Here is a 27,886-nt window from a genome sequence, read left to right as displayed (position 1 = left end):
GCAGCATGAGCAAATTTCATCTGTGATTTGCAATGTTTTAACCCTGTGTGAGGTGTTGCAGAAGGCACAGACTTTCTCTTCTGTATTTCCACCTCAAGCTTTAGCATTGGAAAGATGCTATGAAAACTTTTTTTTTTTTTAAAAAAAAAAAAGAGGATAAAGACAAATTACATTTGCCATAGGATATTCTGAGTTATATCTGAGCACAACTGCACACAAACCAACTGGACAATGTTAAGCGTGCCTCAGCATTGTTACTGAAAATTTCCAAGCCCAAGCCAAAAACAAAACCCCAAACGCCCCTGAAACTTTAATGGTGACAACTGACACAAAAGGAATTTGACTGAAGTGCTTAAAACCTGGCCTTTTGACTAGTCTGTGCTGACCCCTCTTATCTATGCTATCTTTTAACAAGGCCACTCAAGCGCTCATTGCCTTTTAACAACTTCATCAGCCTCCTTTAATGACTTCACAGGTTATCACCAGAAGTAAGAGAAAAAGACCCTGCACATCAGGACACGTTACAGTTTTGCAGAATATTATTTGCTTCTTGCATAACACAGTCCATTTTTTGACTTTACATGAAAATTTTAGCAGAGGATTTTACATATCATCTTTGGAAACCTAAGGTTTGATTTCAAAACAGGATCTAACAAGACTGAAAGGGAGTTCTGAGTGCTCAGCGCCTCTGATAAGAAGACCTTATGTGTTCTGGTCCCTCTGGCTTTTGCCAGTTTCATAATACCAGTTATATTTTAAGAGTTACATTACTGTAAATGCTGAATCTGGACAAATTCTGTCCAAGAAAAACGAAGTATGCTGCCGAGTCTAAAAACAAACCCTGAAAACAATTTTTAAATAGCTACTTACAAAGAAAAAAAACCCAACATTATCAACTATTCTACTATGAGGCACTGAGTGAATGACAAAGGCTAATGGCAGAGATATTAAAGCAATTCACCCACACTAAAGAAACTCCAGAGCACTGATAATTTCTGAATATGGGATGCAATCATTACAATAATTCATGCTTTGTATGGAATTCTTTTTTCTAAAAGAGCTTGCCAGAAATAGTTTCTTACAGTAAGAGTGAATAGAATTAAAAGCTTCATTGTTTCACAATTAAATAAATGGTAATTCTGGATGCTTTTCAAATATTTAAAGATGCCAAAACATCAAGTTTCTATTTTTGGCTTGTAGCTAGTTGGAAAGAAAATATTACAGCATTTCATACAAACTTGCTTTGCCATAACATACTTCTGGGTTATTTTACTTCCTTTTTTTTTAAAAAAAAAAAGAACAACCACAGTGATATTCTTAAGCACTTTGAAGAATGAACTGAGGTGAACTAACACAAGTAAATAAAGAAATTACTTTTATATCCTGTTCTGTGAGTTTGGAAACAGAGATATAGGTGTTTGCAGTGTAAATGTGATGAGATTACCTACGTGTCCTTCCAATTAATAACTTATACAAATCTGCTTTGTGTTCCATTCGCAATGCATCAGTCCTCAGTGGATAATCTTCTGCTTGTCACTGCCACTCAACATCTTCATTACTCTTGTCTGTGAAACTGGGAATGGCCAGTGTTTAGACCAGTGCCCAGTTAAGTTGCATCAACTGAGCTCTGCAAACCACTGGCATTTAAAGCAAAAATGCCAAATTCTAACTTTTTACTGGTTTTCTGAATGGGACAAACTTTAAGCCTTGCCTTGTGCACTTTGTATTCTAAACTGAAGACATTAACTGTTGCTAATGATCATAAAACTGATCATGAATTTACCCAAGGAATATGTTGGCTTTCAGTGAAAATTGCTTACTACACGAGAAGATGTGAATGCGGCAGCAAGGCAGGCAGTGTTTGCTGTTGACAGTGGTCTGCAGCGTCCATGCTGGGTGATACTGTACCTGCCTGGCTAATTGACTATAAATGCATCCAAGTCTGCATAAGCAGTCATGTAAACTACAGTTAGGTTTGAAAAACCATTTAAGGTCTCAAATAAAGTACTGAAACTTTCCCCAAATGTATGTATGCTTTCACAAAATTAATACCATCCACAACTTTGGACATTTTTTTATGCAAGAGAGTGATACTGATTTCCAGATTTGCCTAGCTTAAAAATCAAGTTTATGACTAGACCAACTTCACTTATTTTAGGGTGAGCGGTTTCATTTAAACGTTAGTAAGGGAAAAAAAAATAACTCTGCCTCCAAGTCAGCTTTTGTAGCAAATCTGTTAATGATGTTTGAAAACTACATCTTCCTCTTCCCCACCAATCCCTTCCTGAAGGCTTCTTCAATTAGTATTTAAGAAGCCTGAAAGCTCCTTCAATTAGTATTTAAGAAGCCTGCCAGCCTCCAGGAACAACGGTTTCTAGCTTCTTCAGGAATACTTTTAAAAGATCGGTATTATACCTGTTAACTATATCCTTCCTTACATGTCCTCAACTCTAAAAGCTATGCTAAATAACAGGCAAAAGCCTTTCCAACAAAGGCTACACAAGCTGATGGCAGCTAGTAATGATGATCATTCACAGCTAATACCGTATTCCTTTATGCAGAAGACCTATATATAAAGACTGCAAGCTGAAGTGCTTAATCCATTTAAGACACTATTTATAGTTTCAGACTTTCTTCTTTTTTTTTAAAAAAAATAATTTCAAATTCATCTATGCTTATTGAGAAATATAAATCTAGTCTATAAAAAATTGCACTCAGAGGCAAGTTAAACTCATTTGCTTTTCACTTAGTAAAAACCTAAAATGACACTGCAGCTTTATTTGTCCTTAACATAATTCTAAAAGCCTATAAACAACAAAAAACCCCAAATTTGCTGAAATAAGTTAGCTATACAGGTGCAGCCGTCCTTTTGTGTCTTACAGTTTTATGGCATGTTGGTGATGGACACGGGGGGAAAAAAAATCTTCAGGCAAGTTATGAGGCAATATTACATGTAGCAACAGTAAATGACCTACCTAATAACAGCATTTGTAGAAGCATCAGCATCTGAGGAATTTACAAGCAAAATATCTGTCCCCGTAGGAGCATCCTCCGATACAGTGGCAGAATATACGTTAAAGGCAAATGTGGGGACATTGTCATTGACATCATCCACCGTGACAGCAATGGTTCCAGTGCCAGTGAGGGCAGGAGATCCTGCAGGAAAGTGGGATACAAAATGCTAGAGGTTACAAATACCACCATGCTAATCCAAAGTCTGCCATCCCTAATTTAAAGCCTAGCACTTGAACATGTCACAGTTCACAGAGCAAGAAAGCCAATTCAACGTACAGGACAGGGTCAGATTTGTTTCAAAGGTTTGTTTCAAAGGCACCTTAACATAACGTACAAGCTGTGAAAGAAAAAAAAAAAAAAAAAAAAAGTTGTTCTTTTTCTTGCTCCATCTAATTCCAGAAATATCTTGTAATACAAGCTCAGTGGAAAAAGATGGTCTTGGAACCACTCAGAAGTCTTCCTGTAACAATTAGGACTAATTTGAGCATGCGGTTGACTTTCCTATTTCTCTAAAAGAAGACATTCAAAGGTGGCAAACTGACAGCCGTGAAGACTCCAGCCCTCAATTTATTTATCCGCAGAACAAATAGAGTGGGAACAGCGGCAAACCCCAGCTTTCCGCATGGCTTTTCCACTGCCGGTCACACCCCTGACCTGGGGAGACCTCCTCTAAGTGGGTGAGAAGGTTGCACAGTCTCCAGCCCCGTTCAGATTCAATTTCTCCATAGAAGCAACCACCTATAACAGCAAATAACGCTCGCTCGGATGGGATGCTGACTTACAGGAAATCCGACTGAACTGGTTTAACCTACAGCTCTCATCCTTCTTGTTATTCTAATACTTAATTCCGAGGAGCAGCAACCAGTGAGAAATAGCATGCTTATTCATGTGCGATCTTTTGGTATTTATTCTCCTAAGCTCTTCCTTCAGCAAATCCAATAAAAAAGACAATGAAGAGTTTTACAAGTTCATGTTAGTTTTGACAGTTTATTACACTTATTTTCTTCAGCCAAGAATCAGCAAGACATCTTCTGCTAACCAAATTCTTCACTGAGGGTCCCTGAAAAAAAGGGGATCGCTTCTTTCTTTGAACACGTAACAGAAAGAGGAGAGAGTGACAGCAGAGCATAAAACACATCAGTTATGGCCTCTTTTACTCAAAAGACAGATGATGACCATGCCTATTTTGCCCAAGATTGTGTCGTTCTCCCCTTCCATCTCAAACGGAGACAATTACAGTGTTTGCCAGACTGGGAAAAAAGTGATGATAATGAATGGTTTGGGCCAGAGACTGGTTCGAGTCCGAGTCCTTCGTGCAAGGCAAGCTTATTACCTGGAGCTGTCGTTTGAAGAAACATAGCCAGCCCCCCTGCGACTGCCCTAGTCCTTCCCACCCAGCAGACGATCGGGACGCTGCTACCTGAGGTTATTGCTGGACCTCAACCTTAGGGCTGGGAAGGAAGCAGGCTCTGCTCGTGGGTCTCATGTGGTCCTAGCAAGGGCTCCAGACATGGAGCTCTTGTATAAAAGGAGAAATAACGACTCATTTCCTCACGTTAACCCTTGCAGTTTGAAGAAGTACCATGCCGCAATGTGGGAAGAAGCTGGGAGCAGCTTCTGCACGGGAAGGATGTTTTTCACCGCAAAATACTTCAAAGTAACTTGGCTTAAGGCCCAACCAAACTGAATGAAAGAGCTTCCAACCGTAAGGTGCTATCAATCTCGCAAGGCTGACTTTGAAGCCTGCTGATCAGACTGGACGGATCATGCCGCTGAGGAAAGAACGTACAAGCCAAAGAGTATACGTTTCACGCCACGGCTGCGCACAATGGAGGCCTTTCTCCGCTCTAGTCTGAGGTAATTCATTTTGCCAATTAATATACTTTCAGCCAGGAAGGTTACATTAAGGCAATAAGTCTGACTCATTTTTTGCTCCCCCACCCCCACCCCCCTCAATTTTGTCATTTAGCCAAACACGTATAGATAGAAAAGACTGTAAAAGCGTTCTTGATAGCTGAAATATTGCCCATGGAGTGTTTATTATTACTGCATTAAATGAAACAGAGTCCTCAGTGGTGTTTGCTGCATGTGTCATCAAGCTCTGGCCTTCCAACCACATTTAATCGACATTCATCTCGCAGCTAATGAAATGAAAAGTTGAAAGTTTCACAGGTGATTAAACAATTTATACATTATTCAGGAATTAATCTTGGGTAAGTCACGTTCAACGAGCATCAGTAACGTTATTCAGTCTGGAAAAGAAAGGTAACTCACAGCTAAAACCTGAAACTCATTGTTTTAAAGTTATTTCCTAAGACAAAGAGCCAATGCTGGAAAAGCCACGTTGTGGGCTTACTCACAGAAAACAACTGCAGTGGCAGCACCTTTAGAGGTGACCCCACACTGGGGTGATGGGGCTAGATCCCGTGCAGCTCTGCAGGCTGGTCCTGTCCCGGCTGGCAGCACTGACCTTGGGCTTGGTGCCGTGCTAGCTATGCTCATGAAGCTGGTGAAGAGAGGAGGACGAGGAGAACACGTCCATGCCTGCTGGCAAAGCACCGCGTGGACACAGGCTAACAGCAAAACACTGCAATGGGTTTGTGCTTTCTCCTGCATGGCTATTAAATCTTTGGTCACATAATGGAAATGGTTAAGAGGGATGCCAGGTGTAATAGCTGCGTAAGGGCAATAGATAGATTCTTCTGCTCAGGATTACACTGACAGCAGCGTCTTTTGATTCAGCCATTTGGCTCCAACCAGCCCTGACTCCCCCTCTCCTCTCTGAGGAGCATGAATTTGCAGGGTACCAAACGCACGCTCCAAGAGCCACCCCCAGCCCTCGCCTCAGCCCCCCTATATATTCCATGCCATATTTCCAGCTCCGCTTCCCTGCTGGATGCATTTACAAGGCACTGTACAGGGCAGTCTGGATGTATTTATATTAGCCTCAGAGAAGTGAACATACCTGCCAAGGCTGAGCACCATACTAATACAATTAGCTAGGGTAATGTAAGTACCCCCGATCTCATCCAGCGCTGGCTTGTGGCTGTGTTGTCCTCACAGAAACATCCCAGAACTCCAATATTAATTCAGCTGTTTGTAACACCCCAGGTCACTGCTCTTCAGTTGAAAACCCAAAGTCTTTCTTATTTTACTTAGATGGAAAAACTCACATATTTACATTGGTTTCCTGTGTATGTAGTTATCCAACCATGTTTTTTTCCTCTAAGTAAAACATCACGTCCACAAATTTACTCCTTTATTCTATTACACTGAAAGATAAAGTTGCAATTTCACAGAGTCCTCAAAGCATTTATCCACTTGAAATTAAATGACTAGCTCATATTTCTGCAGTTACTGAGAAATATAAGAAGAGGAAATTACAAATGAAGTAATTTTCTATGGAAAAGAAATAGCTAGGGGCCAAATTCTACCATCCTCAGTGAACGCTCATTGAAAGTTGTGCTTGCATAAGGACCACAGAATTTGGCCCCTGGTAATAAATAGGTTTCATAAAATGTACATGTCATATTTGTGGTGAGAGAAGTAGTTTCCATGGTCAGGCTGAGTTCCCAGATTTCTTAGTTTTGCTTCGATAGCAAATCTTCCCCAAGTCAGTTATTCTTATTACGCTCCAGCATCACCCCTTTTTTCTTCAAACTGCACTTAATATTTTGCATAAGTGTAGTAAATTTGGGGTAAATACTGCAACATTAGTCAAACCCTCAAGATGCCCCCAAACTGTTTTTAATAAAACAGACATGTTATAACCTATATAAAATTGCTGTACACAGTCTATAGTAGTCTAAATAGTCCTACAAACAGCCGTGAGGGTTAGAGCCACAAACGTCCACACACACACACTTGACCCTTAGTGAACTTGCACTAAAATGTCTACCATTTTTTCATAAAGGTCTGAATTATTTTTCAGCAGAAGCTATTTCTTTGACTATATTTTTGTCAGACACCTATTATTTTAAAGCATTCCTCTAGTGCTATACTACTGCTAGGGTTTTGTGGTTGGTTGGTTTTTTTTTTTTCAAATCCCAAAAATGCCTCACAGAAGCTTAGGATATCCATGTTGAAAAAAAAGTTTCCTAGAAAGACAGAGGAAGGAAGGAACCATCTAATGATGAATAACCTGAGAACATAAAGTTAACGATGCGAACTAAGTGGCAGAGATTGGATTGATTGTTCAGTGAATATCAGGTCTTTAAATTGTAAAAGACAATGACATGAATATATTATTATTGTTTTGAATTTCTCATTGCTGTGTGCTGCGTTCTGTTTCTGTGAACTGAATGGTTTATTTTCTCGGTGACAGCTGTACATATACATTAAGCAGACAGTTCCACAAATGTCCACACGTCATTGCTGAAATAAAGATTAACCTGGGATACTGTCAAAATAGTAACGCTGAGTTCGGGAAGAAAATTGCTTCCCACGGATGTTCTTCCAACAATTTAAGCTTTTTGCTTACATCTGCAAGTAAACATGTGTCTGGGGTTGAAGAGAAGGAGCAGACCTTGGGAGCTTGCTCTTTGGAGGCCCACGGTGGAGGATGAGTTACAGGGGGAGGTGACGAGAGGCCACCAAGGGCTTGGGCAGCGCTGGGCTGTGGCTCCCCTCTCTGTGTGGATGCTTGAGGAGGTGACATGAAGAAACAGCCATGGGGGACTGTGGGGCGGGCAGGCAGCAGCACAGGGGCAGGACCTCTCTTCTCCCAAATGTAGGACTGGCGAAGACCTACAAGCTGGTTTTCTGCCCCGTTCAGCAGCACTTGTTTGTGGCTGATCGCCACAAAAACACAATGATACCAGCAATGCGTCAGCTTAGAAGTTAGAACGAGCCCTCTCGACTTTTTTTTCCCCCCATCCAGGAGAAAGTGGACGAAAAATATTGGCTACGTGCAGCAATGCAAGAAGAAGAAAGGAAACTAAATGCAGAAAGGGGACAGTGGGAAGAAATATTTCACCTGACAATTTCTACTTCTCAAATGCAGGATAACCAGAAAAGAGAGGACAATCCACATTTCTGGGTGAATTCATCATAAATCACTTATTCCCCTAATTTATGCTAAGGCTTACTAGCCACACAGTCATTTACAAGTGGTGCACCTAAAGACTCTTTTCACTTTTGCCTTAGCCTACTCGTGCAGCCTTAAAAGAAGGGAGCACCACCCGCTATCTTCCCCCACCCTTGTCCTGGGGAACAGGGGACATAAGCTGTCTCGGCTCCCTGTAACCCCCAAACACGTGGCACCATCTGCTCCAGTGGCTGTTCAGCTCTCCACACCATAGCCAGACACCAGGAGGAGTGGGGCATGATCAGAGTGGACTGTGGTAGTAAAAGCGAACAAGCAGAGGAAACTTGCAGAGCCATTTACGTTCTTCAAGAAAGCTCAGGAAAAGATGATGCTCTTGGAAATTATCTCAGCTGTGTGGTACTGTATGGCTCACAGTAAAAATTAGAAATAGGAGAACGTGTGCAGCACGTTATCCACATATTGTCTGAAGCTTTAATGGCTTCTGGGTCCTGCCTGTGCCATGGTTAACACAGCAGACAGTAAAACTATCATTCTTTTCAGAAACCAGGAACTCAAAGGTTGTGCCAGCATTAAAATATCAAAATTAAGTGCTAGAACGCTAACAATAAACCTAAGCAAAACAACCTACAGATACATTTCACAAAAAAGAAATAATAAAAAAAAGGATTAAAATTAAATAAAATGAATCTAAATGACTAATCAAAACTGATGCTGCAGGCAGTTTACCATGTTTTGTGGTAAATTAAACACATCATTATCCTGAAAATTGGAAAGCGATTTAACAGAAATGGAATTTTTGCTTCACTGAAATGTGTTGCTTTGCAACAAAGCGGATTTCACTTCCCCAGTCAAACACTCGGTGAATGAGTCCCAGGACTAGAAGTTGCATGTCTTATTACAGAGCATTAACTTTTTCACTCAAGTAAACAAGGCCTTTCTCACAGTAAAATGGCCAATCTTTCTAAATGCATTTAAATGCAGACAGTGTGCTGAGTTTTAAAAACAACTGCTGAGTTTTACAATAAATACAGTAAGTTCAAATTCAACTAGTTTGCGTTACACTTTGGATTTCTCGTGCACGTGAAGCTTGATTTGAAATGCAGATGACCTTAAATTAACTTGTTTATCAAGAACACAAAAGGAAGTGCATAGGCGAAATGAGAAAAATAAGTAGTTCTTTTAAAAAGATTGCACCACAAATATTTGTCCTGGCTGGGTATGTGGTTTGTGTTTTGGTTTCCTCTTACTCAATTTTTCACTGCAGGTTTCCATACTAAGTCTTAAATAACTGAAGGGAAATGTTGGGATAGATCTGCAGTTGTGCAAGGACTATCTGCCAAGAAAAAAAAAAAAAAATCTGTACTACATCAGATATTAGAAAACTCAATATTTTCCCTCATCTCTCAGCCTAAACAAGCTGGGAGCAAACAGACCTAAATTTGGGAAGACGAGGCATCAAAAGTAAAAAATAATTTTTTTAAAAAAAATATCACTAGAGAAGAGTCCAACCTTGTTCAAGCAATGACATGTCCAGCCATGCTTAGGCTGATGCACATGCACAAACACAAATACTTATGTGTGCTTTGACAGTGCAAAAGAAACCTTTGTCCCAAATAGTGATGTGAGATGGGATTTCTCATCAGGTGTTATCCATATGATTTTTAAATTCCTGACAAGCGCATTCTACAAATTCACTAAGCTTTGCAGTTTCACAACATTGCAATACATTTAATGTTCTGTTGAGAAAGGATGGGACTTACTTGCACACACACACACACAGACACAATTTTAAGTCCTCTGGTGAGTATACACATAACCTTATCCCTGTTCTTTTCCTCTGATCTGCTCATCAGAACAATTTACCTGCACCTGTTTACCCAGAGAGGGAAAAAAAAAAAAAAAAAAAGCTGCAGCACTATTACTGAGCTGGACCTACTGGAACACAGATTCAGAGCGAGGACAAGACACGTGCAATAAAGCAAAAGCATAGTATATATTTAGCACAACTTCAAGCTGTTCCACGTAGCAATCTGTTTCTACACATACACACGCGCTTTATCATAAACTTATCACTTCTGCATCTGAAAAATGGTAGCTAATATATTCCTCCAGTTTAGCATGTTCCCCCATTGCTGCTTTTGTTTGGCAAATTTCAAAACGTACGAAGGAAAGGCTGAAAGAGCCCTGCTCCACTGCCCGCCACGTACACTGGATACAGGGCTGCTGACAAAAGCGACTTGTGGCTGTCAGGTTTCGTTCTCCTTCCACGAAAGGCACAAGCACCAATCCCATGTGCCATAACCCCCTTGACACACGTTTATAACCTATTCATACCAAAGGTACAGGTCTTTGGGGATGGCGCTCAGAAACGACACACGCAGGTATTGCAGATGGCTTGGCAGAACCGCATTTTTTTTTTTTTTCCAGAGCAAGAAGTGGCCTTCTTCCAACTGTGTTTCAGAAAATGAATCTTTAAGGAAAATTCTTCACAGCTGAATATATGCTTACAGCTGGCAAATGGCTGGGCATATGGGTGCATCTCCCCGTGCCCGCGCAGGGAGCAGCGCTGGGAGGGTAGGCATGGCCGCGTGCGCTGCTAAAGCCTCTGGTGACCAGAGTAAGATTTAAACAGTGGAACTGCAACTTAAAAGAAAGGCAGAGACATTCAAAAAAATATTTTCTTAAACCCACCAAATTACTTCTCCTTGTTATAAGTTATTGCTGTAAACAGAAAAAATAGAGAAGCTGGCTCCTGCGGGGACTGCTGACTAAGGCGATTTTTGACTGCTTGTGACTCCTGAATATCCCACAGCGAAATTCCTGTAATGCATGATTTTGAATTATGCTCTAAAAACACCCTGTATAAATAGTGAAGATTAACCAGCAGGATAAGTGTTCAGACCATATGTGCATGTTTTACTTGTTTTATCCTTGCAATTAAGGCTTCCTGAAATTGTAGCTTTATATTTGAAGAATGAGCTAGCAGACTTTCAATTTATAGGGTGTAACGTTTAATTTAAAAAATGGTTTCAGATCACCAAGACTGGAAAAATCTTAGTATTTCTCAAAGTCTGAGAAATTGCACAGCATAATGACTACTCTAGTTATTTTGTTCTTCTGCAAAACAGATTACAGTCAGTGAACTCATTAGCACATTTGAAATAGAAATTCATATAAAAGTAATGTCAAGGAAGGACAACAATTTTAAATTGATTTTCATTTAAAACTTCCAAACTAATCATAGCAAGATGGATGAATGAAGAGACAGGAGTGCAAGAGCTTGAAAAATAATAAACTGACAATTCTTTCTTCCTTGAAATTTTCTATTGCCTACTAAACCCTAGATATTAAGCATCATATCACCATATTCTAGCTTGTTTTCCAGTTTAAATAAATCTACCTGAACCTGAAGCTTTTTTTCAAAGAGATATGCCCACCCCCTTCCCCACCCCACCCCCAAACTAACACCAAGAAATTATGAAATATTTTTTTTTATATATAGACAGGGGGAGGTCCCCAAAAAAGCCAGGACAACAGTGAAAGCTTAAAGATCCGACAGTCACCTTTTCATGCATTTGGATCAATACTGCGCAATGTTTTTCTGTACCATGCCAAATTTTAATAAAACCTGAATTTCTCTGGGATATTTTGTATGTTCATTTCCCACTTCTTCATCACCCCCTCTCTATACGGTCACAGTACACTCTTTACTGGTAACAGTGCTTAACTGACATTCTGACATACATACGGCAAAGCTGTACTGAAACAGTGGTAGGGCTGAGAGGAGACGTCGGTCTTAAGACCATGCATGCGAGATGAGACTGAGGATGAGGACAATAACTGGTTTGTTTAACGAACCTCACGCTAATTTCAGCAGCCCCCCCAAGTGCTTGCATCCCATGCATATTTGCTACACGTTACAGTACGTGCTCATGAGTTTTCTGTGAACGTGGGGATGACATTCAAGAAATTAAGATGATACAATCACACAGCTTGAGAAAACAATGCTATTTCAACGAAAGCAAGAAGGGACTTTCTCCCAGCTGTGTGATGGAAATTTCCATCCCAACATGGGTGGAAATAAAGGAGAAAAAATGTCCCTACCAAATAGATAACCCACCCGAAAAAGTGGTAAGAACTTGTTTGAACTATGTCTTCCATACAGTACAGTACGTAGTACAGTTGATCTCCACTTAACATAGAACAATACTTTTATCATTTATGACTGAAAATATTTAAAGGTCTAATCAGACAAATCTGTAATCCTTCATCAAAGACGACGCTAATTGCTTTTTATCAGATTAACCCTTTAAGAAGGAGCATAAATGAACTTTGACAGTTCATGGCACACATAACCCTGGCAAAGCTGGTATTTGTAGCCCTTTATTTTTCTCCTTTGTTATTTTTACAGAATTCTTGTACGAAACTCTGGATAATGAGAAAGAACACTGAATTTCTGGATGTTCCTGTATACCTCATTAGTGATGAGGTAACTCGATAGAATAAGAAAGATCATCACCTATGCTCAGCCTTTTTAGGCACCATAAAATTATGTTCCTTAAAAGAGACAACAGTTCTCACCAATATTTACGACTAACCAAAAATTCTTAATAAACAATAATGTTTTCACCAATAGTCTGTATTTCTTTTACTTATGAGGGGTGCAAAGAGGCAAAAGATTTAGTTACTTAATAAAACTTGATATTTTCAACTATTAATTTCAAGAACATCTGTAGAGCAATTAAAACTTTTGGCTGTGTTACTACATCTTATCTTATGCTTTCCTAAAGAGGAGAATTACATTAATCAGTACAATTCTGCTTGTCCGTCACAAAAAAAACCCCACCAAACCAGCCAACAAAACAAATACAGAATTTGAAACCACACTGAGATGGAACCTATGAGGGTCTCCTCTAACATCACTTGGACCTGAACAACAACACTCTATTCTTGCGTGGATAGTCCGCAGGTTTTGACATTGCAAAGCAGAAACATGCATACACTGTGCTTGATGCCCCCCTCCCACATGAGCTGTGCCATAGCTGGCTCTCTTCCTACACCCAATTTTTGAACCTTCTTGCCTCTGTCTCTGTCAAGGTAAAATCTCTGAAGATCTGTTTCTGAAGAATACTACTTCTAAAGGCTATAGTTTAGTTATTGGTTGATTTATATATATATATATACACACACACACATATATATAAATAACCAACCACAAATTAGAGGACCTTACAGTATTTAAGATAATTTGCCTTCTTTTCTTTTTGTTGAATGCAGTGAAATAGAGGACAGCTCACCCAACAAACCTTGGCTAGAAGCAGTTCATCCCATCCTAAATAAACCCATCAATTACTCACTGGATTCTCCACAATCCCAACAGAGAGCAGAAAGGGAATCACACAGCGGAAAAATGTTTGAATTGAGAGGCGTGCACTTAAATTGAGGACTTTTCTAAAAGTCGACAAGCATGCCTGAACTACATCTAATATATATTTCTAACTCTGCTTGCCTTGTCCAAATAAAATCCACCATCAATTTGACTTGGTCTCAAAATTGGAGTTCTGTCCATTATTTTAACCCGGCTGAAAAACTTCGGTTGTTTTCATAGATCTTTCAGCTTGCGCTGGCCAGCCTGAGCCCTTTGCCAACCTGCATAGACATCTCTCCCGCACCCCACCCCAGAGAACATATATGCCTGGATTTAGCCCAGAGGCTCTCGCTGAACTATTTTGAAAATAGTGATCTAATAATGAAGGTTTAACTCCAAATCGAAGATTAAATCCCTCAAACGGCATTCTGGGGCTGGGCTGCACATCTCACCGGGCAGTTCTCTGAAGGGATGGGCTAAAGCCCTCATCCCCTTTAGGGGGTAAATATGTCACAACATATAGGTGTGGGTACACTCTCTTCCTTGACAATTACTCTTTAGGGGACATCAGAATGACTTTGCCATAAACACACCTTCTAAATAGCTTTTTGAGCTTTTTCTTCTAGAGAAAAATTGAAAAGTGCTAACTTTCCAGGCTCTGTGAAAGGGTGCGATCCTGCGATTAGCTTCCCACAGTTACAAAAAGCCAGTCTCAGCTCTCTTCTCTCCTGATTTTAGATGACACTAAGACAAAACGAACACTATGAACGCACTGATGAGTCTGTCGCCATTTCAGTCCTCCCGCTGTGCGATTTAGAAATAAATCAAAAGATCACGCAAAACTACTTAAATGATAGTTTCAGTACTGGTATTAAAAGAGCAAAAGTAAAAAAGTCGTAAAATAGTAAACCAGTAAAACTAGACTCAAGTAGACAACACCCACACAAGGACGAGTTTCCATAAGGGCAAGGAAATAAATGGAGCTGGGACAGAAACCAATATTCATTTTGAAACAGCTGTGGCACAAAATAAGACCATAGAAGAGAGAATCATTATGCAAACTGCTAAGCACCAAGGTAAGCATACATCAGCTTCAGTTCGCTCACTGAAACCCAAAGCGATGTGTATATTTAGACACAGCACAGAAAGCATGCAAACCAGGACATTTCTAACTGAAATTTGCTTGCTTGTTTTGACAGCATCAAAATTTAAAGACAGCTGAATTGGTTTTAAAAATACGACTAATTCTTTTCAGGCAACATCTTTTTCACACTGTAGATTGCCTGCTAAGTAGAACTGCGGTGTATGCTAAGAAAACAGGATGAGTATAAATGTCTTTAAGCCCAGTCACATAAACCTCACACAGTGTTAACCCTCAAGACTTTCTTATGATTACTGGAAAAGAGCGGTGCTTTACGCCAAACTGGGAAAAAATCTTAAAATGTGTAAAAAATAATAAAAAAACCCCCACAACAAAACAACTACATTGTCAGGTTTTATTTGATTTTAGGATTGAAGGGAACCAAAAACCTATCTCGGAAGAGAATTCCTGAGAAGGATATAACCTCTCTGCTTGGTTGCCCTCCTGCATTCTTGAAGAAAAGAATGCATAAGTCAAGGACCAACATTTTCTAAAGAGAAAACATATGGCTGTTTTTCATACAGGCCAGGGATGTATACAAAGAACAGTTAACTAAATATAATAATCAGTCCACTGACTCATTTCTTTCAGAACTATTTACCCAAATCAGTAAATAGATTATTTATTTAAAAAAACAAAACAAAACAAACAAACAAAAAAACCCCAACAAAACAAAACCCCACAGGAACACACTTCTCATTAGAAACATCACATTTTGATTTTGGTTTTATTGTGGCAACATGCCATTCTGAACAACTGAATCGAGAGATGGTGGTTGCAGTTTATTTAAACAGTAGTCCTGGGCCGCTAGCAGGCTTCCAGATGTGCTACTTGACATCCCTGCAACAAATAAATAAAAGGAGGAGGACTGTTGGAATGCTAACATTTGTCCAGAAAATTGCTCAAAGAGTTAAAGACAGGGATGATAAAAGCGGCTGCACCGGTTCTTGTCATGCTGCCAGAGCTGAATGTTTACCCAGTGCTGCATCCCCACCAGATAGGGTGGAAAAAAAAATTAAAAAAAAAATTACAAAGTCTCTTTTCCCAACCATTTTGCCATGAAGAAAGGTATAGTGAAGCTAATGATTTATGTGGTAGAAACAGACCCATGAAGACACATTCAAATAGCTGCATGTGGGTTTCTTGGTGTTTATGTTAGCAGTCATTTTGGGGGAGCATCTGCAACCTAAACACTATCATGTTATTCCACAGCCCATCATTTTGCCTGTCATTGTATTTATAATTCACGCACTCTAGTCTTACAGATTGTGCTGCAAGAGGGGCTCGAAATTGGGGTGGCTGAACTTTGGGCTTGAATTATATTTTATTCCTTGACCAAAGCCCCAGGTACACAGCTCTGGAAGATGCTGAATATTCCTGGCGATGGGCGCTTTGTGTGTCTTAGTAAATCCCCACTGCCCAGAGTGGCAGCCCAGTGTCTGAGACCCAGCGGGAGTTAGAGCAGGGTGGAAGTGCAGAAGCGAGGGAAGAGTGATGATAAAACACGGCTGAAATCAAGAACCTCTGTGCAGACTGTCTTGTGGAAACTGGACATGAAGCAGGCTGCATGACCACAAATCTCTGAGCCCAATGACAGAAAATGGTTTATCAGGCTTTTTCCTCCCCCAGCACAGGGAGAAGACTCTCTGCCGACCAAAGATCTACCCTGAGGACCAGGTGGAGGATTAGCAGGCGAGGCCAAGGAATAGTTGGGCTGGAGCCAGGACGATGCATATATCACAGCTGACTTCTCTGGGCCTGAGGGAAGCTTTTGCTTGGGAAAACATTTGTGCATCAACTGCCCGAATTTCCACCGCTGGTGCCTGTGGTTCCGCCAGCCATCCCCACCTGACCTGCCCAGCATGCTTATGAGCATCTCAACTCTTAATAACTCAATAGCTCCTATCACATGCCCAGGACTGAGACTGGGGGTCTGGAAACACACTTCCATCTCATGACAAGGTACCACACCCCATGCAGCCCTGCCAGCTCAGCACCACGCGGGCTGCTGCTTCGCCGTGTCCTAATCCTTCCCCTGCCACAGACAGACTCAGCACATGTGCTGCCAATACATGCTATAAAACCCACGAGGTACTGAGGATGAAATAACCACCATTACCCAAAGCCACTGCCCCTTCTGAGGCCACAGATTGTTTTCAGTACTTTAAGCTGATACCTCTAGATAAAAATAATGAAAAATTAAAAATACTTCTTCCAACTTCTCTGTGCACAGGCTAGCATAACACTGTAAGAACCACAGTCACAAGTCGATGAACTGATAATAAACATAAGATAAGTAAGAAATCCTTGATTATGTATAGGGAGATCAGGAAGATGGCCAAAACCAAATCGGGAATCCATCAGTACTTCTGTCTAAAGGTGCTTTTAAGTATGTGTTGTGTCTGCTTCCTTGAGAGAAAGGAAAGATTTGGCATACTCTTCTATATGAGCAGGGTATAGTCTTTTAATATTTTAAACCAGTCAGTGTAGCCTATTAAAACTGAGATGCAGATATGAAGGAAAATGGGAAGCAGGATGGACAGACAGAATTTTGCCCTTAATGTGCTACCCAGACAGTTCCCAGAGTTAACTGCATCTGGATGTCTACCATGATTTTTATCTGTAAAAGAAAAACCCAAAAACCTAAATAAGATGCACCATATATGGCAAGACTGTTGCTCGGCCTGCTAAAGACAATCCAAAAGACTTTATTACAGCTAATAAAAGCCAAACTCAAAGTGCAAAGTATAATACCTTTGCCTTGATTTATTTTCAAAGATAATATGGATATGGATAATTTCAGACAAGCCTGCTTTCTTCAGTATTTTGGCAAGCACTGCTTTCCTACAGAGTTTACTACCTGTGTTATGTGTGTGTTTCTGGTTGAATTCTCTACACAAAATCCTTCTTTCTAAGCATTATCAAAAAAATACAAAGACACTCTAAAGGAATAGTTTCATTAGACAAAGAACTGGACACATCTGTCAGAGTTTGTTTTACAAACATTTAGCAGTTGCTCAAGAACATAATATTGAAAACACTTTTCTTACCCGTATCAAGACTGTGTCATTGCCATCTTTCTGCTAGTAGGACCAGAACTACCCAATTTAATGATGCAGGCACTGACTAGCAAAGGTCACTGTTACCATCTGGATATCCATCATACACCCATACTGGTAGCTTTTGTAATATTTTGTAATATTTTCAAAAAATATTTCATTTTTAAAAAATATATTCTTCTTCTGATACACTGCAACTCTTTTAGCAAAGCTTCCTCCCACACATTATTTTTCTAACTCAGCTGCCAAATGTCTACAGAAGTACATGTGCGTTCTATGTATGATAATGTAATTTATAGTAATACAAAATTTGAGATGCAGCTCGACAGAAATCCCAGCATCTGTAACTTGGTCCCTTTGTTCCACATCATTGTGACAAACATGGGTTTTTAAGACATCCCCAATGAATTGTATGCCAGTGTTCTTTACCATCTAGACTGCTTAAACTCAGTATGACTAATTCAAACATAACAGGGATCCCCTAGAATTTCTTAAGTTTGTAATGTATTTAATTTAATTTAATTTAAGTATCTACCATGACTGTGGTCCACATCCTGCTTCCATGAAAACAAGGAAAGTTCTAGCACTGACTTCTACTGAAGCTGGACACTTTCCTGTGATGTTTTAAGTTTAGATAAATCATGACTAACTTAGTTTTACATGTATTCTCTGATGGCATAAATTTAGACAAGTCTAATCAGAAGATGTTATCTAACATTATTCATCAGGGTGGCTGAAAACTGTACCAAATCACACTAACTGTGGATTAGTCAGACTGTAAACTTAAACACAGTAGAACAGTCAAATTTAGCTTAAAGTTACTACTGAACATCTGCTTCTGAGCACTTTTGCTAGTACCTTTTAACACTGATAGGAGGGAATAATAACTTGTGAGTTAGCTTTATAAGAACACAGCAAATTAAAAACCCCAACAGCTTCAAACAGTGTTTAATCAGCATCATATCTACATGTTTAAACACAGGAACCAATAAAACATGCTGCTGCTCTTCTCAGCCCCTTAACAACAATAGCCCCATGCACACCCCTGGATTATCTGAAACTCAGGAATTTCCCAACAAATAAATATTTTCTTTTGGTATGGTTGGGTAAATCTCCTGGATTTTGTATTTTTTAGGGACCAGAGTCTAGACAAAGATTGTGCTCTCGTCAAACTCTCGGGATAATGTGTAAACATTATGCTAGGTATGGGGTACAACTGACCTCTTGCTCCCCTTCTTCTTCCAAGAAGGACAATAATTCTTGGTTGCATGACACGCCTCATCAGTTCAGTCTCTGGGTATTTTGTCTGTAGAGCTAATAAGTTCTGTACAGTCCTAACTGGCTCCTGCCAACTTGGACTGGCAGAGTAAACAGACATGAAGGATCTGCTTTCCCTTACAAATCCAGCCTCAGCTTCTGAAGGAACGTAAGGACATTCAAGCCCAAGCAAGTCCAAGTCATAAGTGAGCAGTTTGTGGCTATAGAGTAATGGAAAGCCAGTGGAAAAAATACAAAGCATACAGTATCGCTAGCCAAAGTACAAGACAAATGATACATCAAATCCTAAAATTGTTTCGCAGCTTCAGCTGTGCTCAGACTGTGAAATACCTGAGCGCTGCCGCAATAGGAAAATATAAGTCATAGATACTGTCACTGACACGAGATACTGCACACAATACAGCAGAAAACAAAATTGTATCCACTTGTCAACAAGCTGGATTTGCTTCTATTTTTATTATCAGAAAGTAAGAACAAGTACTGCAGTAAATTAAATCCATCAGACTGTAGGGGACTGGAGATCGGTCCAGAATGATGCAGATGTCTCCGTTACTAATATTCATACCAAAATCTGAAACCAAAATTTTGTGCTCGGACACCTCAAGTGAAAGTGTAATTAATCTTCATAACAAGAATTCACGTCCTGTTTAAAACTGAGGGAAGCTGGAATACATTTGGGATTCTGGAGTAAACATACGACTGGATGCTGAGCAAAGCAGAAAATTAAAACGTTGAAAAGTAAGATTTCAGTAAGATTAACTTAGTAGTCCACAGCTGCTTTCTGGCCATTGAGTGGACCTGTCTGCACATTTCTGATGATAACACTATATTGGGTTTTATTGCCATTTATATTGGTTTTTATTGCCATGCATGAAGCTCTTATGACCTAGGTAGGACCACTTACTACTGCAGGGCAAAAATCAATCTGCCTAGATCTGTAGCGAGTCCTAGTAATACTAGATAACTAGTCATAAGGATAAATCCTGATTTCCAGAAACCAAACTCTCCCTGACATCAGGTAAACCCAGCTCTCCCCTCAGAGATCAAAACCGAAACTAGGGTACCAATCTCTGTCTACTAAAGTTTCAGACCACCATGAAAATACTTTTCTATCCAGAATGCAATGTTTTCAAGTGACGAGATTTCCCCAGAAGAGATCGCCTATCTGCTTTACCTGCATCAGCAGCAGTGATCAGCAGCACGTACTGCTCCTTCGTCTCCCGGTCCAGGCTCTGCACCAAGCGCAGCTCCCCGCTGGCCGAGAGAGTAAAGGCTCCTTCTTCATTTCCAGCCACCAGCACGTAAGTAAGCTTGCTGTTTAGGCCCTGATCATCATCCCTTGCCACAACCTAGAAAAGCAGTGCAAACAGGTGGGAACAAATACCAAGAACCGAGGAGTGCAGGGTCTGCAAAATTTCATTGGGATAGAGGAAATATTCTCTAAGAAAATAAACCAAACGAACGGATTGAATTAATCCAAATGCTAGTATAAATTAGCTGTAGTTGTAAAAATTACTTAACACTGACGATGGACTTAAATCATAGCTGGAAAATATTAAATAGTTGAATACTTATTTTTCTTAAGTATGAATACAGTAATGAGCGTGTTGGGGCTCAGTGAAGACCACAGATGATCTGGTATAGCCTGAGCTCCGTATCAAAGAAGGCATTGCATGTCCTGCCGGCTGAATCCATTTAGTGCTCTTTCAATGCTTGGCACAGAGCCTCATCCCATGTAGGCAATGATCAGACTGATAGATTTGTTGCCTGAAAGTTGAGACTGAGATGAGAGATACAGCAAACTCTTAAAGTCCCAGCGTAGGAAGATAGGTAGGGAAGACACAAACAATCCTCCACAGCATAACGTAAACTTTTGGTTAAAAAAAAAAACAAACAACAACAACAAAAAAACCAAAAAACCAAAACACCCCACCCCACAAAAGTTAAAACAAGCCAAAAACCAGTGGATGTTAGATTACAGCCAAGGGGCAAATTTTCAATTGTTAATTTTGGAGGAAAGACACTACATTATACCTTCACATCATCCACTGAGGCACGCTTATAATGTTAGGAGGAGATATGTATTTATCTGCTGAATGTTCTCACCTGAAGAATCACTTTTGGGAGCGTCTCTAAATTCTCAGGGACGTTCACAGAGTAGGGAGAAAGTTCAAACGTGGGGATATAATCATTGACATCCTTCAGAATAATACTGACTGTCGTGGTGTCCGTCCTGGGGCTGCTCCCGCGGTCAGCCGACTGAACAGTCAGCGTATAGGAGGGCTTTTTCTCTCTGTCCAAAGGCTTGGCAACCGTTATCACCCCTGTCACAGAATCTATCCGAAACTCATTACTGGCATCTCCGCTCACAATGGCATAGCGGACCTGCCCGTTTGTACCTTCGTCTCCATCTGTAGCAAACACATGGATTAAATCCGTCCCTGTCAGAGTATCTTCCCGCACCTCGACTTTATAAAGCTTTTGGGCAAAAAGTGGGTTATTGTCATTAATGTCCAGGACTATAACCACCACATCCGTCGATGAGGAAAGGGATGGCTGGCCCTTGTCGGTGGCTACCACAGTCAAGGTGTAGTTGGACACGGCTTCTCTGTCGAGCTCCCCAGTAAGCCTCACTTCACCGTCAATAGTGCCGATGCTGAACTTGTTTCCCAGAGGCCGGAGCAGACTGTATTCAATGTAGCTGTTCGGACCGCTGTCGGGATCGGTCGCCTGCGCTTTGAACACAATCGTATCTATTGGTGTGTTTTCTGGGACGTAGGTCAGCTTCGGGGAGATAAAGCTGGGAGGGCTGTCGTTCACGTCCAGCAGAATAATTGAAACTTGGGCAGTGCTTGTGTACCTGGAGGCAGGGAGAGGGGCCATATCGTGGACCTGCACGACGAGGCTGTAGAAAGACTGGCTTTCCCGGTCCAAAGGCTGCCTGATGCTCAGCACCCCGCTGTCATCAATGCCGAACTGCCCCGCGCTGTCCCCGGACGCGATGCTGAAGGACAGCTGCGAGTTGGAGCCTGGGGGGGGTGGGGGGAGAAGAAAGGTAGAGAACATGACTTCATCCCACTGACCTAAATATAAATATTTCTGGCCTCATTTCCTATGGAAATGAGGACTGTGTGATCGTGCTGCCCATTCAGCCTCCTCATCACCTTTTTTGAATCCATCAGTCAATTTCAGACAAGTTTCACAGTGGAGCAGAAGCCTTTGAAATTATTATTTTCTGACAAGAGTTGAAGAGCAAGAGAGGGAAGGATGTCAATTGAAGTGGCTGCAGAGGGAATGGCTGGCAGAGCTCCTCTCTGCATTTCATTCAGCAGGAGCTGCACGGTGACAACACGTGCAATTATTTCCCAACTGCAATGTCAGGGATAAAGGTTTTGGGGGATTTTCCTTCAGAAATGAAGACTTGAGTTCTGCTGCTCACTGAACAGCTGTTTTCCTCTGTTCTCCCCAGTTCAACTAACCAACATTATTATTAATGTAATTATTTCCTGAATTCTGCCACATAATTAAAAAAAGCCACAAGAAGAAACTCCCAAGCCTAGCCGGAGCAAGCCAAGAGTGAATACTGGGGAGAGGTATGCTTCCCATATACGGCATGGTATTCCAAAATATCAGATGAACAGCCATCATCTTATGATTGAAACATAACTAGCAATTACGGTCAAGGGAGAGATTCATAATTCTGGTAAGGGAAACGTATTCTGAATCTTGACAAGGCTGTGAAATGGCCTTAAATACGCCATAACAGGAAACAAACGTATGCTGCCACTTCAACTCCAGAGCTCACCCTAAACAACTAAGTCTCGGGAACACCTGACTGAAATGAGTCTTCTCTTGTATATAACTATATCTATATCAATCTTACTCCTTCTCCTATTTTAATTAATTCTGAAAACTTTTGCTTTCTTCTTTTGGGTCATAAAGACTGTGATCTAGGGTCACTAGATTAACAGACCATTCGCTACTAATTTACCCCTCAAACCTGCTTTTTCACGTAAAGAAACCAAGCTGTCTAAGTACCTGACTACTTTGCTGTGCGTTTTGTCATTTTTACTCAGAAGCTCTTTTCTGTCTGAATTGCTCTGATAATAAAATTATTCCTGCGTTAGATTTATTAATCTCTGCTGCTGATTATGCTCAGACTTGGGAACTCTGGTCTTACTTGTCTTTCGCCCAGCAGTTCCTCTAATTGGCATCTTTCCCTCTCTCCTCTTCTTTTATAGGAACTTAATTATAAAATAAATAGAACCAAATGTGAAAGACAAAATATTTTAATGCAATTAAAGAAATTAATACATTATATGCCAGATATTAGTGTTTCTACATTACTTTAATCAAGCAAAGCACTTTGAAAGTCTAATGCTAGTCTATTTTTGTTCAAATGTATTTTCAAATGACTAATTATATGGATGAAAGTCTTCTAATTTCAGTAAAGTGCTTTCTGTCAATTCAAGATTTTTGTCAATTGACTTTGGAGATGGGTAGGAAATAGATTTTACAGAAGAAAATTACTTTAAAAATACTCTTTTCCCCGCTCCCCAGTGTTTTGTATGGTGGTGGTGGTCCTATAAAATGTGCTGCTAGTTCTTCTTTATCTCACCTCCATATACCTTCTCATTCCTTGTCCTGTATTCTCCTAGGTTTTGGTGCTGCTAATGCTTATATAGACTAAACCGTGAAGCAGAAGAGTTGACTAAGTATCAGTGGAGCCAGGATTGCCAGACAATGAACTATTCTTTTTCAGACACAGCATGCCAAGCTGGCATTGTGCATCTCATCCATTCCCTCTCCCCAGGTTTGGAGCTGAGCATTGGGTTTATTTAATCTGAGGGCCAACCTGATAAAACTCTATGAAGCCACCAATTTAATGATGATTTTTATAGGTGGTTTTTTTCCATTTTTATGTATTTATTAATGAGACACCACCACCCCACCCAAATCATCTTACTCCCATCTTCCTTCAGAAGTATGTGCTTTGCCCTGAGATTTTCCCTGTTACTTGATGTGGAAAATATTCAAATCTGAATCTCAAAATGAATACGTTTAAGGAAACTGAGTTCTTTATTGCTTTGTAAATAGACAAGAGCTGTAGCTGATGTTTACTATACATCTGTATAGGAAACTGTCAAAGCTGAGATAAACAGCTACGGTTTCCCAAGGGGGGTGTTGAACAAGAAAATGACAATGGGAACAGTTTCACTATCACTATGTTTTTGTCTTTTATCAGTGTTTATCCTAAAAGAGGAGGTATACCCTCATTATAAAACAATGTCCTTTCAGAGCTCCTTCAAACTATGGGATCATATAACATAAATAATCAATGAAATTGTATTTGTGTGCATTGAGTGTGTTATCTGTGCAGAGGAGGATAGTACTAGCCATTTCTGTACTCTAGATAAATATAAGACAACACAGGAGAACAAGTTTGGGCTTGAAACAGAAACACCAATAGATCATAGCATTTGCTGAAGTTACAGTCCTGTGGGGGAACTCAACCTGGCACGCTCTTGGAATGAAATTTCTGCCCCATTAATTTTAAATCCAGCCTGATAGAAAAGTAAGTGTGCCAGAAAATAAAAAGGCAAGATATCTGACTTGTCATTGCATTGCTCCTCAAATACCCATTTGCTTCCTTGATAATTGAGTGCATGATGAATGTAAAACGATACGTCAGTGCTATGATATAGTTCAAGTCTGCTGCGTGCAGATGGAAATTAATGTATGAGGTGCAAGTGAAAAGGAAAACAGACCCATTATGGTTAAGCGAAATTAACTTCCAAAAATATCTGAAACCAAGCATTGCACCCCTAATAGGAACACCAGAAATAAAAGAGAAGAGAGATTAGACACAAACCCATTTATCTACAGGTCTGAAGGAGCAATCCCTTCCCTGGATAGGCATAATGCAAGCACAAGTTCCTCCTCCAACTTACAGTTAGTCTACTTAAAATCAAAGCTTTAACAAGAGTGGTGAGGAAGGGAGATCCATGCAAGAATAGCCAGTGCCACCAAGTTATAATTTCTGACTTGTTGGCTTATCTTATGGAATGTCATCTCACTCACTTTCTCAGTTAGATCTCAAAACTACTTGAACAATTTTTACCATGGAAAGTTCTATCCAACAGCACAAAAATTACATTCCCACAAAAATGTTTGAGTTCAACAACTCGGCACTTCCTGAGGAAAAACTGTTCTACAGAATAATCTTAATCAGTTCAGTCACTTTAGGTGCAGCAAATGGGATTCCTCAAAGCATGTAGGTGCTTTGTGCTTGAAGCACACATTTCAGTTTTAGAAATTTCTATGGGCTTTGCTGAGCTAGTGTCAAGTTGAGAGGAGACAAGGTTGCCTAACATGTCACAAAAATAACCTTCACCTGTAAAGTCACTATGAGCGTTATGAATAATTTTGTATTAAGTCACACTGACTAATGTCTGTGGACACCAAAGAAAATGAAATATGCTATGGAGTCACTTTTATGTATTTTACGGCCATATTCTATAATTAATCTTGCTTGGACATCAACTGTATGGCAAAACAGTTAAGCAAGCTATAAAGATTGTATCTTTTACACTCCAACGCATTAACACCTTCTAGATGCCATAAATAACCCCAAGATTAAAGCTTATTTTAATGAGAAATTTTCCGATGATCTCTGCTAATCATTTTTTACATCTACTATCAATACCCTGTAGACCGCAATTCTCTTCATGATACACTATAAAAGTTACAGTACATTTGAGACTATTGCAGATGATGTCTCATATTGTGAAAACCTTATCTAGAATATATAATAAACTTTAAGAAAAAAAAAACCAAACAAAACAATCTGCAAGAACGTTTAAGTCTAATTTCAATGTGCAAAAAAATGCCAGGGGAGAAACCATGGTGTTCAACTGCTGTAACATTCTCTAGGTAAAACTACAGCTCCACAACTCATTTCCACAACAGAAGTTAAAAGCAGTATTTGACTATATTTTTGATTTATCACAAATAAAAACAAGGAACAAACCACCCACTTAAACCTAATGTGAAATATGAGAAAAACAAGTTTATTTACACAACATGCAGTGAATTTAAGCATATGATGGCACCCTAAGAATACCCTTAATTTGCCCTTTCTACTAGGTCTTCTAATGTGTCACTAAGGTGAAATACATATTTATCATCAGAGATGTAGAATATGAGGGAACACCTACCATCATCTGCATCAGTGACACTGCAGTTGAGAATAGCGGATCCTGGAGACAGGTTCTCCATCACAGAAGTGCTATATGAGGTCATGCTGAACACTGGTGGGTTATCGTTGATGTCCAATATATTGAAGTACACTCTGATGGTAGTAAATTGGCCTCCCCCATCTTCTGCACGGACGGTGAGAATGTAATACTGCTGTGCTTCGTAGTCCAGCACACGAGTCAGGTTGAAGACTCCAGTAACGGGGTTCAGGAAGAAGATACCTTCTTCATCATCTTCACTTACGCTGTATGTGATTTCCCCGTTGACACCAGAGTCGTCATCAGTGGCGAGAATGGCTGCCACTAAGGAACCTGCACAGAAACAGGATAGCAAAATCAAGCACTGGCAACAGGCAGCCCACTGGTGTGGTCAGACCCAGCTCATCATCAAGCTGCTCTGTAGAAGAGGAGGTATCCTTCGGTAAAAATTCAAGCCTGGGTGTTGTATGACTCAATACCATGATAGGTTTTTCAAAGCTGAAAGGAACAGTATTCAGTGTGATGTTTCTTTTAAAGGACTACTAAAAAAAAGAAAAAAAACAAACAGAAATGGTCAGGAATATTTGGCTTTTTCTTAACAGGTCCAGATTAGATATCAACTGGGGCAAAAATACCTTTTCTCCTGCTAGGTATTTTCTTTCCATGACTCAAAGAACCCCCCTTCCTCCCCACAGACAAATACGAGTTCTGAAACCTTCTGGGTATTTCTTTCTGAATGCAGAAACCAAAATGTCAGTACAAACCAAATATCCCAGCTCTACTTTTTGAAAAAGTGCCTTCACAGGGTAACTGCGGTTAGAAAACCAGAAACCTTATAGGGGTCCGTTCTTCACTGTTTTCTGAAATTCAACTCTTTGTGAATCTGTGCCATTGTTTTCATTTCTGCATAGCTGCGTTTGCATGGCTGACCTATCTCAACTAAAGTTTGGAAATGAAGTGTCACTTTTTAGTATTTATAACATTAATTATAATTAAGACCAGGTAATTTCCAAGAAAATTAATCATTTAATTTCATTTTCATGGAACCAGATGAATTACAAGTGCTGCGGCACAGCTAACTATTTTTGAGCAACGTGACAACAAAAACTGCTTATCACCAAAACGGAGAAAAGTGCTACAACTTTAATCCAGCTGAATCTGCTGGTATCTTTTACATCCATTTGATTAGCTCATGCTTTAGCATTTCTGATTGTGCATTAATTGGTGAAGGGTTGTGTGTTAATTGGTGAAGGGGGCCGTCCTGAAGCTGGATGGGATTATCAGCCCTCCAGCCAGTTTGCAGTACGGCAGGGTCAGGGGAGGTCAGCGGAGCGCCTTGCTGAGGGTTCGGGGAAGGTACAACTCCCCATCCCGGCGGCCAGACTGCAAGGGGAACAGGGATAACCCTCTGGGATAGAGAGCGAAGCCCCAAAGGGGAAAGCCGGCAGCACCTCCCCTCTGGATGAGCCTGCCCGCTGCTCTGGGACCGTGTAGAGGGTATAAGGCACAAGCGTACTCCCACAAATGATTAAAGAAAGGAGCCTCATCTTAACGTGGAGGTAATCACGCTCACTGTTTCCAGCGTTATTCCTGCTAAAACAGAGTGAGCCTCAGGACTCGGAGTGACAAGAGAGACGAGCTTAGCTGGGGATCAGCAACCAAACCATCCCATGCTAAACAGACATCTCCATGACTTCCAGATCAGATTTCTGAGGCGCAGCTGATCGCACCGCAATCCTTTAA

At 40.3% G+C, this 27,886-nt stretch overlaps 1 protein-coding gene across 1 annotated transcript in view; it reads right to left on the bottom strand.

The window, feature by feature from the left end:
• The window catches only part of FAT4 (FAT atypical cadherin 4), a 151,275-nt gene that overhangs the window by 38,530 nt on the left and 84,859 nt on the right, over nt 1-27,886 (bottom strand). Inside the window, 4 exon segments of the mRNA XM_005238547.3 lie at nt 2,976-3,156; nt 20,083-20,257; nt 21,015-21,937; nt 26,126-26,476. Of these exon segments, the coding sequence (XP_005238604.2) occupies nt 2,976-3,156; nt 20,083-20,257; nt 21,015-21,937; nt 26,126-26,476 (1,630 nt within the window).

Source organism: Falco peregrinus, chromosome 2, assembly GCF_023634155.1.
Source record: "Falco peregrinus isolate bFalPer1 chromosome 2, bFalPer1.pri, whole genome shotgun sequence".
Taxonomy (NCBI): domain Eukaryota; kingdom Metazoa; phylum Chordata; class Aves; order Falconiformes; family Falconidae; genus Falco; species Falco peregrinus.
The sequence above is the reverse complement of the archived record's forward strand: the minus strand, read 5'-3'. Positions and strand labels throughout refer to the sequence as shown.